Genomic DNA, 12,761 nt, shown 5'->3' on the forward strand with positions numbered 1-12,761 from the left:
AGGGGTTTCCAGTGCAGGCTTCCCAAGCTTGTGTATTAAGGAAGTGCCAGGTTACAGATTGAGGAATTCCCTTTCCATGGAGCGCTGGCCCTGTGCCAACAAGGGGATCACCCACCTCTCACACCACTGGCCCTGGTCCTACAGACTTCTTCCATCCGAGCTGTAACTGGGGTCTCTGTGCACAAAGGCCCAAGTGTGTCATGACCACCAGCTGATCTCTGGCTCTAATGCTTTGCAGGAAAAGGGTCACTGCTCTTTTTCATACTCCATATCCACCCCGTTCAATTCCTGTTTGGCTACAAAATAATCCCATCTCGGGACACTAATCCCCTGGGCAGTGACAGCAGATTGTCTCTGTATGAGGGTGGAAAATGATAAACAAAATATCTCTCCTGTTTTCAGGGACAATTTGGTGCACTGAGAGGGGAAGGGGAAAAAAAGAAATTAAAAAAAGAAACCTTTCTGCAGGGAAATGTGAGCATACAGTGCTTTTCTTAAAGGCACCTCCCCTGCTTTTCCAGGGGTTAATCACAGCAGAGCTGACTTTATTGCTCTCATTTATTGGAAATAGCTTGCTTTTCTGAGGATTCAATCTCCTTCCCTCATTTGCTGATTAGATTTCCACCAGCGATGAGCGTGCCCGTCTCCCTCTTGGTGTACAGACTCAAGCTCCCACCAACATCTGTGTCCAGCATTTTGCTTTTATTCCATATATTGACAGTCTCTCACCTTTCCCCTCTGGGACATTTGCAAGGTTCTGGAGCTTTCAGGTGCCTAGGAAATTCAGAGGCCTCTGTCTTGAGTTCCTGAATGTGAGACAGCCTGTGCTGAAAAACCCCAGGCTCCTCCTCCCCCTCTCAGATTTGGCCCTGGATAACCAAGAAGCTGGCACTGAGAGGAGTGGGGTGAGGAGACCCTTACCTCTGAGTGACGCAAACACGGTGGTGAGGCAGTGAAGAAAGTTCCTGTTGTCACTGACTTTTAATACTCTGTCCCTGCTCCCATTTTTCAGCAGCAGGGATGTCACAGAGAAGTAAAGCTGCATCCCTCCCCATCACTACGGCTCTAGCATGCTACTACACTGCTCCAGGCCCCTGTGGTTCCGGCGCCACCGTGGCCTGCCCGGCCGTGGTGTGTGCCAGCCCTGGCCCCAGGGCCCTGCGTACTCAGAACTCATCCCTGGCCCGCAGCTGTTTGGGGTGCTGGGTCCCGTCAGAGCCAGGCTTGCGGCTCCAGCTCGAGGGCCTGGCTCCACTGTTGGGAACGGGAGACTGTGAGGAGGATCTGCCGCTGCGATCAGTCCCCGGGTATCTTCCTCCATCAGACCGGTCCTGCTCCAAATCCCTCTGTTTCATCAGCTCCTCTGCCTTCGCCCGTTCCTGCAGCCATGGAGACAAGAAAGGATGTGGACCCCTCTTTGTCAGGGTCTTGGCTCCACTTGCATGGGCTAACAAGACACATCTCATCTTTGCCACATCCATCCAACCCCACCCCACCCCAAGCCCGTTCTCTTTTGCAGGACCCACCACTGGCTGGTCCTCCACCAGGTATCTTGTGCAAGGGCAAACCCTGGCTGCATTAGGTCCTGCCCCATGAGAAAGCCCACAAGCCATTGCTTGGGGCAGGGGGCACAGACAGATTTGATGTAGCTTGGAGGTCCTAGTGACCACAGGGAGAAACGGCTCTTTACCTGCTCGGCATGCTCCCGGGAGTGCGTGTACCAGAGAGCAATGGCGCAGCGCCTTCCCTTCCTCACTGCCCAGACGCCATGGGGGTTTTCCTTGCCGGAGCTGAAGGCTACCAGCCTCCCACACTTAGGACGCACCTCTGCCTGACAGGAGAGAAGGGAGAATGAAGCCAGCAAATCCCTGCTGCGGGGTACACAATCCTTCCACAGAGGTCACACTGCCTCTGGGAATGTGGAACCGCAGGGAGCTGCCAGGGTAGGCATCCACTGCCATTCTATGAGCAAGGGAGACCTTGAAGAGAGAGAATCAAAAGAACAACACAGGTGACAAGACACCCACAGACTGGGAGAGCCTGGAGTATCTCAGATAAGGAGTTACCCTCTCCTCTGTCTGAGATTTGCCTCGATTTGCCTTTCGCTGCCCCTATTTGAATCTGCGGCAGCACCAGCTGCATTGCTTTTGGAGCAGTGGGATACAATAACCAGCTAGCTTCTTCCCACCCAGATTAAGTCTCACCCTCAGACCTCTCTTCTTTTGGCCAGTCTCAGACTTACTGTGACAGTCACAGTGTCCATTTCAGTGAAGAAAAGGCCCCCACCTTGGAAGTCATCGTTGAGGTAGAGAATGCCACTGTGAACAAACAGAAAGCGGTCGTAAGGACAGCACAGCTCACTGCTTCCCCATGCTCCTTGTCACAGCATGCTGTGGTTACCATGGGTTCAAAAAGTGAGAGGACCAGTTCACAGGAGAATCCATTAAGGGGTGTTAAATACAGCAGTGCCTAGCTCAAGGAAGTCCCTGTGCTGCAAGCCACTGGAGGCTGGGAGAGTACACCAGGGACATAGCTCTACGTGCCTGTCCTGTTTTTGTTCAGTCTGTTTTGGATCCTCTGCAGCATGTTCCTGTGGTACTGTTGTGACAACGTCCTGGGTGAGACAGACCTTGGTTCTGACATGGTGTGCTGTTACTTATGTTTTAAGTTTGGGAATAATCCAAAGCCTGGAAGAGGAGACTGATCAGCAAAGAAACCCATGTCTTAAGAGTCAAAGAATTGCAGGGTAACATTTACCCTAAGAAAGGTCAAAGAGGCTTGGTGCTGCAGAAGATGGAAAGGAACTTCTTTACAAACGTTAGATGAAAAGAGAAGTAGCCAGGCCACTGTGCAGTGCACGTGAGAGCACAGTCAACTAGGTGAAAGAATGGACCACAAACTACTTGAGTTCCTCTTGGCATTCAATTAAGCTGACAGAAAATGTCACAGGAACAAGAAAGGCGCACTAACGGGGCTGGGAAAATGAAATGGAAATCAACGCTGTGGCTGCTGAAGCAAAACATTTAGCACTAAGGACAGCCAGAGGATTGCCAGCTCCGAAACCCAGGAAGTTACAGCTCTTCTGCCACGGGGTTTCAGTAAGGCTGTGAAGTCAAGGTGGTAACCCAACTGGAGCAAAGCAAGGCTAGCTCTCACACGCACGAAGAGGCAGGAGGGTGGGGATAACGCTTGAAGCACAAACAGGCCTGCTAGCAGACCCCCTTAGTGGCCTACGGGGCTCTAGATCCCTTTTTTTGGGGGGGGAATAATAAATGAAGGACAAGATGTGAATGGAAAACGGTCTGAAAATGTGCGATGTGGGTTAGTAAAACCAGGCTGGGCTATCCATGTGACCTTTAACAAAATACCTGATCTCCCAGGGAAAGACAATGTGCATGAATCTCAGCAGTTTGGACTCTGGTAGAATCCCTCAGACCGGTGCCACGAAAGAAATGACTAACAAACAGAGAGAAGTTGAAAGGGTGTGTGAACAGCACACCCTGATGAGTGCACCGCTGGCACCAAGGGAAGTACTGCTCTCCTGGAGGAGAATCAGTGGCACTCTCAGACACTTAGGCCCAATCCTGTTTCATTAATGACCATCGATGATCAGAGGAAATCCAGGGTGTCTGGAGCCCAGGGACCTCTTTCAAAAGTACAATGGAAGAGCTCAGTCCTTCTGAGTTGTTTGGTCAATGACACTTCACTCTGCAAGAGGACAAGAATGCTCCTAGAAAGAGCTCAGTGGCATAGACCCAGGGAGGGTATTTTAATAGACGTTCAAGCAGAAGTCAGAGAATCCCCCTCCCCAGGGAGGAGCAAGGTGACAGGGCAGCTTTCCCACAGGAAGGACAGAGATCTAACCAGTTACACGACAGAGCCTGGTAACTTTACAATCTGACTAAACCAAGTTAATAACTATGTCAGAAGGGAATTGGACTCAATGACACTGGAATTGCCTCTAAGTCCTACATCCTTACTGTAGGCTGCTCAGAGATTTCTGCTCTGGGTACAGTTACCACTCAAAGAAAAAGGAAGTAAGGTCCCAAGGATGGGACCGTAAATAGGGGGAACCAGTTGTAGCAAACAGACCTAATTAGGCTGCAGTGTGCAACAGCTGTCACCATCTTTAAAACATATTTCAGGTTCTTGCAGAGAAAAGTAACAGAAGCTGCCACAGGCTGGAAAAAAACTCACACGGAATGGAAAAACCCAACAAAAAATGTTGGCAGTGAATCTTGAGAGAGATGAACTGAGAGAATAGTCAAAGTACTCTGATTGCTCAAAGGAAGCCCAAGGAGCTTGGTTCTCCCTCTCCTGCAATGCATGAAAGAAGGAATATGATAAAAAGAAACAGACTGTCATAAGGGTTGGAAGCGGACTGTAGTACAGTGGTAGACTCACAAGACAACAACTTGATATAGTTCCAGTCTGCAGCCTCCCAGCCTCATTCAGCTCTCTGTTAATGCTGGCTGGGAGGAAAGAAAGGGCAGATCTTCTTCCTAGCTCAGGGAAGGCGTTTCATGCCTTGCTCCGAACCCACTGATGCAGCTTTCTGCCTGATGCTACAGTCCAGGCTGGCCTTGAGCCAACAGCCCATCACCTGGTTTCTGTAAGCTGAGCTTATCCTCTGATGGGGCTGGGGAGACATTCTGATCTCCACATGATCTAATGCACATCCCCTTTTTCTCTTACCTGTAGTCCCTGTACACGTAGGCAGGTGGTTCTCGCCAGCATTCCTGCCCCTCAGGATCCAAGAGACAATTATCAGCATGGACAGGGTGACTGAGATCCATGCGACCTTCCTGCTTCTCTGAAAAGGGAGGTTACAAAGGAAAAAAACCAAACACCCCACACCAAAAAACGGGCATTTTCAGTTTCAAAGAAGAACAAGGCAAAGAGGAAGGGGCACAGCAAGCTCTCAGGACACGTGGCCAGGGCTGGGAAGACGCTCCAGAAGACAGGGACTGGCAGGGTGAAAGGTTCTTTACCGTCTATAGCTGTGCGGCACACGAGGTGTGTGAAGGAGAAATGGAGCTTCTTTCCAGGAGTGAAATAGGACTCGATGATTTTCCGTGACTTCTCACTGGCCTGCAGAAACAATTTGGCACCTCTCCAGTCCACGTCCCCATTCTGGGCTAGCTGCAAGTGAAAAAACAAGCCTGTTAGAACACTTACATGCAAAGACACCCTAAGAAACTGCCCACGTACACGGTGCAGCAGGAGGGGCCTGGTAACGTCCTGTGGTCACACATGTAAGAGGAGAAGATGCTTTCTCATTTAAATACAAGCCAGGGGTACACCTGTACAGCACAGCAATTCTCTCCTCCTCCTCCTCCTCAGCACGTGAAACTGCACCTGGAATGCAGCATCATTTTGGGTTCCCCAGTACACAAGGGACACCAGAAGGCTGGAGTGAGGCATCGGTGAAGGGTTTTTAAAAGGCAGAGGGGTGCTGGAGCATGATGTAAAAAATTTTGTGGGGCTGAAGGAGCTGGGTTTCTTCAGCAGAGAGCAGACTGAGAAAGGACCTAACTACGGCCTCCTGTCCCCTGAAAGGGGGTTATAGAAAACACCGGGACAGTCTCTTCTCAGGGAGATACTGGAAAGACAAGAGGCAACAGTTGCAGCAACAGAAATTTTGGCTAGATACAAAGATTATCTTCTTCCACCTTAAAGTGGTACAGCACTGAAACAGATGCCTGGAGAGGGCAGGGAATCTCCACCCTTGGAGATGGTCAGGACTTGCCTGAGTAAATTTCTGAGTGATCTCATCTAGCTTTGGAGTTAGCCATGCTGTGAGCAGGAGGTTGGACTAGTGATCTCCAGAGGCTCCTTACACCTTAACTTATTCTTCAATTTAATCTAAGCCAAACAGGGACAAATAGCAATCCCAAAACCCTGTCTCACAGGAGAGAAAGCACTTGTCAAGCCCTCCATGTAACATGCCTAAACATAATTGTGGAGGAAGAGGGTCATGGGAAACCAAATGTTTTTGTGAGGAAGGTAACACACCCATGACCACATCCAGAGTGCACTTCACAGAGAAAAACGTCTGGGTGGCACTCTTTCTGGACAACAAAGAAGGCAGCAGACTCACAGAGCCACTTACCTGCATGGCCTTCAAAATGGTTAATCCTTCATATCTCTCATGTGGAGTGTGAGGCGACCGTCTTGCCTGGTAGCTATCTCCTGCTTCTCCTGCTGCCTGGGACAGGGAAATACAGATGACATACATTAGGCTGCCACCTCTTCTCCATGGAAACACTACAACCCTGCCTGCTGAGGAGAAAAGTACACATGCAGGAGCTCCTACAAGACCCAGGCCTCACCTTTGTCAGCCGGAGAAGGTCTTTACACTCAGACTCTGTCAGCACTCTGTCAAACACAACCCTCTGGGTTCCATTCATCTGTTGGGAATCCATCACAACAGCAATACCCTCAAAAGGCAAAGGACCTATTGGAGAAGCAAGTACAGATAGGCATGAGCAAGCTTTGGGAAAAAAGCCCTCCAACACCAACCCCCATTCTGGATAAGGAAATGGGAGAGACACTATACATTCTCTGAGAAGACAGGACAGTTCCCCCAGACGTGCCCATTCCTCGCAGACCTGGGCCACTTGCACCCCTCACATGCTTCAGGGGAACCAGAGCATCAGGTGGGGAAGCTGGCCTACAGCAAGAACTTCAGGAGACAGCAGAAACTTGGGGCTTGCTGGGACAGCAGCTGGGAGCTGGGGAAAAGTTGAGTGCACTGTGGATCGCAGCAGCAGAACAGGTCCAGCCTACTGGGGTGAGGCTCTGGAGAAAAGAAGCAGGTAAACACCTCCATCAACCCTCCTTTTGATCACACATCTTACCCCAGAATTATCTCCACTGAATCATCCTATTTTTGTCAGCCCCAAAGAGAAGTAATGGGTATTTGTTGGTGACTTGATCTTTTGATCTTTGGCCTTTCTTCCCCAGACCTCTGGATGGTCAGGAATGACCTGCTCTCCCACGTGTCACAGCAAAGCACCACTTGGGGTCACTTCAAACACTGACTCTGGGACAGAGCCCAGGACAGCAAGAGGCTGTGTAAGAAAAGAGGACCAGCAAGCACACAAAACAGAAGTCTGAATGATCTGTGGCTGAAGGCTTTTTCAGGGGAAGACTTGCCCAAGCCAGTCTGTTTCCAGTTTCCATTTCCCCCTCCCTTCTCTCTTCATGCCCTTCAGAAAAATGTTGTTCGAAGTTGGGCTGGTGGAGTTGAACCAGGTTTGGTGTAGACACTCCTGCCACACTGAGCAGGGATCTGCATGTCCACAGACTTGTCATGTGTTCAGGCACCACTGCTCTCAGCTTCTCCAGCCAGAGTGCTCTTTGAGTTCCCATCCCAGAGATGCACACAGTGAGATTTTGCAAGGTTACACATGCATCGAAGAGGGAGAAAAGAAACAGTGAGAAGATTTGCTGAGCCATTCCAGTCAGTCTGCATCTATGCTAGCATTCCAGTGTCTGAGGATGGAAGAAAAGACAGCACTTAGCCTGGCTAAGCCTGGCTGACTGTATCCAAGTCCTTCTTTAAGCTCTTTTACTCACCCCTCTTCTCCACCTCTCCCACATCCAGAGTTTCCTGCTTTTGCTTCTCCTGATCCTCTCTCGGGAGCAAGGGAAAAAAGAGACCAGGGCTGTCAGTACAGAGCTATGCCTAGCCCTCCCTGCAGTAGCATTTCACACCCTTGCTATTTTGCCCACTCCTCAGTAGGTATTACTGTTCCTTCACAGAATCACAAGGTTGGAAAAGACCTTTAAGATCACCGAGTCCAACTGTTCCCGTCCTAAGCTAAACCACATCCCTAAGTACCTCATCTACTCTTTATTAAACACATCCAGGGATGGTGACTCAGCCCCCTCCCTGGGCAGCCTGTTCCAGGCCCTGACAACTCTTTCAGTGAAAATTTTTTTCCTAACATCTAACCTGACCCTGCCCTGGCACAGCTTAGTGCCATTTCCCCTTGTCCTAGCTCCTGTCACCTGGCTGAAGAGACCATCGCCCACCTCTCTACAGGCAGTTGTAGGCAGTAATAAGGTCTCCCCTCACCCTCCTCTTCTTGTACCATCCCTGCCAATCCAACCCCATCCCCTACTTCCAAGACTTAAATTTTAGTCCTAGTCAACTCAGCCAACCTTACCTGTGTTTCTCCTTTAGGTTTTCAGGAATCAGCTCAACTGGAGTCCAAAGATCCTGCAGGAACAAATGCAAACAGTTCGGTATACAACAAACTTTTCCCACATTGGATCAGGTCGAACAGCCTGTCCCCCTTCTCCAGTGAAGAACGCTTTCGACCTGCTTCTGATGACAGCCAGATTGGTCTAATGCATGTGGTTACAATAGCAGCTTCCAACTAACTTTGGTCCTGGTGCAGCAGAAAGGTCTTAAAAGATCCACCTCATAAGGACTTCTGGGTTCTTGTCATCAGCATCTGATCCTTCCTGGCTAAATGTGCCACCGAAGTGAATTCTGGCAACTGTCTGGGTGAAATCAGGGCAAGAAGATACCATTACTTACAGGGTCGTTAAAAGTTTCTCCTAGATGCTCCACTGCATAATAAATCAACTGCTTCTCCATCAGAGACCTCTGGATATAACGTTGAATATTCTGTGGAAGCAAAGAGGCTGTCAGACAACCATCACACAGAAAACAACCCCATCCCTGCCCAGAGCAAAAACGTGGCCCAACACATTTCTGTGTACTACGAAAGCCCAGTTCTGTCCTGAAGAGACCCTGCCTCCTACAGACTGTAAGTTATCTCAGGCTACAGTTTCTTCAGTCCTGGACTTGACACACATCTGCAGTTAAACACGTTTCCCTTTGTTTCCTCCTGGACTGTGATCCTGTCATACGGAACAGGGGAGGGCCAAAGGGTACAGACCTGAGGTTGTAACTACCTCTCTGGCTGTCACAGCTGTGTCCTCTCCCAGTTCTGTGTGATATTGTTTCATCTTCTCCAACATTGGCTCATCCATGGGATAGAAGAGCAAGTAGGAAGCAGCACATTCAGCAGCCAGTGCCTGGTTCCCAACTTGGGCAGGGACAGAAGAGAACAAACAGATATGTCTCTGAAAGACTTGATGTTAACAGCAAACAAGTACAGGCCAGCAGCACCCAGTGTGCTGGTCAGCAGCTGGTAGTAGGAGGCCTCACAACGAGTACACATCAATCCCTGCCTGTCTGGCACTCTGCCCAATGCCAGGCAGAGAATACAGGGAATGAGCCCAACTTTCAATATTTATTGGGACCTCATTCAGAGAAGACAGAGATAAAAAATAAGTATATATTTGGAAGAAAGATGTTCCACCTCCTTCACTTGATAGACATGATGAGGGGTCTGGGGACTTCTTTGAAATAAAACTTTTACCAGTTGTCTGACAGAGGAGATAAGAGACAGTTGGGTCAGCATGGGAAGGAGCCAAGGCATCCAAGAGAAGAGCTGAGGGATGTGTGAAAGTGACAGGCCATCAGTTCAGCAAGGGCAGGCAGGGCTGACTCAGAAGGAACACCACTGTTGAGACGAGATGCACACCCATGTTCTAGATAGGAAGTGAGGACCTGGGTATAAAATACACAGCTTGAACAGTGGCAAAAAGCTGGAGTAAGGACTTGAAACTGAGAGTGCTGGAGGAAAGAAGTGTGAACAGCCACATAGAACAGAAGCTGCAGGAAACTGGAGCAGACCACAGGAGACCTCTCCCAAGATGACCACAGGCTTGGACTTGAACAAGAGAAGGTAGGTTTTGGACAGAAGAGAGGAGTTGGGGGGGTGCAGAAAGAGGGAGAGAGAGGAAGTCTGCTACTTCTCCCTGTGACACGGTGCCCTCCAGATCCATAAACAAGTTTAGGGATAGGGATGCTACAGCACAAGTCACCCAATCATGGCTCTGCTCACCTTGATCGTAGGCAAACTGCAGTAAATCAAAATGAGAGGGGATGAAATCTTCCGTGGCAGAAATCCGCCCGGGCTTTGTGGCAATTTCAAGGACACACTGCTGTCTGCATTTCAAGACCTGAATATAATGGGCTGCAAGAGAGAGGAGCCAGAAAGGCTGTAGCTCATGCTTCTTCCAGGCAGAAGCGCTGGGAAACTGCATGTCCAGCGTGGGGAGCACGACACCCCCACCCAACCCTCTGTGCCTTTAATGCTACCTGCAATGGCTTCATACAGGCCAGGCTGCATCTCCTCCTCATCCTCCTCCAGAGGCCCTTCACACAGGGCACGGCACTCTTCCAGTGCTGACAGTGCCGCTGTGAGCGACTCCTCCAGCCTGGCCACAGCCTGCAGGTACTCATCTGCATCGTAGTGCTGCACACCAGACTCATATGCTTCCTGCAAAGGTCAGATTCAGGGCCCTCTTCAGTACGGGTGACACCAAAGGACTTCCTGAGACTCACAGGGTAGTACTGACATCTAGGGGCCTGGCAGATCATGCACAGCCCACCACAGGGACAGCAAATCTGAACTTATGCCAAATGTACTTCCCCAAGGCTCTGCAGCCTGCTGTTAACTGTCACCAGAAAGCCTCCGTGCCACACTTGCAATGGTTTGTCTTCCACCTGAATGGAAGGTCTCAGGGAGATCTTACTGCAGTCTATAAAGGAGGCTTATAAGACAGACTGAGCAAGACTTTTTACCAAGACCTGTAGTAACAGGACAAGGGGCAATGGTTTTAAACTGAGAGTTGATTTAGATGAGATGTATGGAAGAAATTGTTCACAATGAGGGTGCTGAAGGACTGAGAAGCTGTGGCTGTCCCCTCCCTGGCAGTCTTCATGGCCAGGTTGGATGGGGCTTTGGGCAACCTGGGCTAGTGGAGGGTGTCCTGGCCCATGGTGTGTGCGCGGGGTGGACTAGAGATGGTCATTAAAGGTCCCTTCCACCCAACCCAATCATTCTGCGTATGGGGTCCCTGCCTCAAGCCATGGCCCTTCTCTGGGAATAGACTGGGGCCCAGACTGGTACCCAGGATGGGATAAGAGCTGCTGATGCCCAGCTCTGCACCAAGCCCTCACCCAATGCGGTGTGGCCTCCAGATCACGGAAGCTGTCTGACTTCACTCCTGACATCCGCCGGTACTTCTCTATGTCCTCCCGCATTTGGAGGTGCTGGGGATTAGCGACGAAGAAGGTGTGAGCAGCAGACACGGCCTGATCTAGCTTCTTCAGCTGTGGAGAGAAGGCAGCAGCTCCTGTCACACTCCTGTGGGCCTGGCTCACACACACCCCTCACCCCAGCTGCCCTCTAGGTTCACCCGCAAACTGCCCCTCCCCCAAACTGCCCCAAAGGCCCGTGTCCCAGGCTGGCGAGCCCTCGCCCACCTCCCCCACCGCCCCCCGCTCAGCCAGAGCCGCGCAGAGCCAGCACCCTGCGATCGCTGACAGAGGCGGCGGGGGCCTGTGCGGGGTGGCGACCCCCGGCCCCCGCGTAAAGCCCACCCGGAGGCCCCTCGCCGGTGTCCACCTGGAAGAAGGCCACCTGGAGGTAGTTGTAGGGCTCCCTCTGCTCGAAGTCCCGGCGGATGGCGTGGCTGGCGCGGTGGGCGGAGGGCGCGGCGCCCAGCCGCTGCCCCAGGCAGTGCTGCAGGCAGTCGGCGCGCTGCAGCACCGGGCCGAAGAGGGCGGCCTCCCAGTGCTCGGCCCCGGGCGGCTCGCCGAGGAAGGCCGCCTCCCGGCGGCAGGCGGCACGGCAGGCGCGTTGGGCCGCCCGCAGCCCCGCGTAGCTGTGGAGGGCTCGCTGCAGCAGCTCGGCCGCCCGCCCCCAGTCCCGGGCGAAGTACGCCCTCACCCCGTCCGCGTACAGCAGGTCATAGGGGACCAGGCGGCCCGGCGACGTGGCGGCGGCGGCGGCAGCAAGGAGGCAGACGCAGAGGACGGAGGCCATGGCCGAGTCACCGGGGAGGAAGAGGAGGGGGTTCGGGGCGGGTAGAGGCCCCGGACTAGGTCCACCCAGGGGGCCGGGCCGGGCGGGCCGGCGGGCGGTGCCCGCCCGTGCCGGGGCTTCGGTGGGCGGGTAGCTCGGTGGGCGGGTGGGGGAGCGGGGCACGGTCCGGTTCCGACCCCGTCCCCACGTCCTACTGTGCCAGCTGAGACTTCCCGCCGCGTCCCGGTGCTGGGCCTGCACGGGCCCGCTGGCCCCATGTTGTGGGACGTGGTCCTCCTCTGCCAAGCATCCCCCAGTGCTAACCTCCCCTTTCGTACAGGCCGCCCAGATCCCTCCATCAACACATCTCGTAAGAGGTCACGGTTAATCCACCAGAATCCATGCTGGGGACGAGGCATGCTATGACAGTTCATAGACCAACTGCCCTGGAGTCACATGGAGAAATGCTTTGGAGGTGAAGAGCTACCTATCTCCCACAGCCCCTCTGATGCAGCCAGACCCTTGCCCATGGCTGGAACTACAGCCAGCACCGGGCAGGACAAGGTCCATCTGCCAGACACTACTTCTGTAACTCCCTTCCAAAAGCTTTTCACAGGGCAGGAGCTTCCAGCTTTGATGGCATGAGCAGTCGGGCCCCTTCCCCCTGGAAGGCTCCATCAGCTTTCCCATTTGGAAGTTTGTGCCATCGTGTTTCAAAGTTTGTACTGGAATCAACAGTTTTCACCGGTTAAATGAGATGTTATGGGTCAGGGTCTTTTTGGAGAGAATTTAATTGTTTTCAAGCACAGGGTTATCTCTTGCTGACCGGTATTGGAAAACACAGAGGCTGCTCCTGCTTAGCTG

At 52.2% G+C, this 12,761-nt stretch overlaps 1 protein-coding gene across 1 annotated transcript; it reads right to left on the minus strand.

Annotated features, from left to right (window-relative positions):
- Nucleotides 1-646: 646 nt before the first annotated feature.
- P3H3 (prolyl 3-hydroxylase 3) lies at nucleotides 647-11,918 on the minus strand (the record flags this gene model as incomplete). The annotated part of the gene is made up of 15 exons (XM_084264756.1): nucleotides 647-1,379; nucleotides 1,691-1,831; nucleotides 2,243-2,318; nucleotides 4,696-4,813; nucleotides 4,992-5,142; nucleotides 6,113-6,208; nucleotides 6,333-6,457; nucleotides 7,582-7,640; nucleotides 8,175-8,227; nucleotides 8,552-8,641; nucleotides 8,932-9,065; nucleotides 9,930-10,061; nucleotides 10,187-10,367; nucleotides 11,051-11,203; nucleotides 11,499-11,918. 15 exons carry the CDS (start codon nucleotides 11,916-11,918, stop codon nucleotides 1,167-1,169), a joined length of 2,142 nt encoding a protein of 713 aa, XP_084120882.1. The 3' UTR covers nucleotides 647-1,166.
- Nucleotides 11,919-12,761: the final 843 nt, after the last annotated feature.

Source organism: Gallinula chloropus (assembly GCF_964237585.1).
Source record: "Gallinula chloropus genome assembly, chromosome: 1".
Classification (NCBI taxonomy): Eukaryota; Metazoa; Chordata; class Aves; order Gruiformes; family Rallidae; genus Gallinula; species Gallinula chloropus.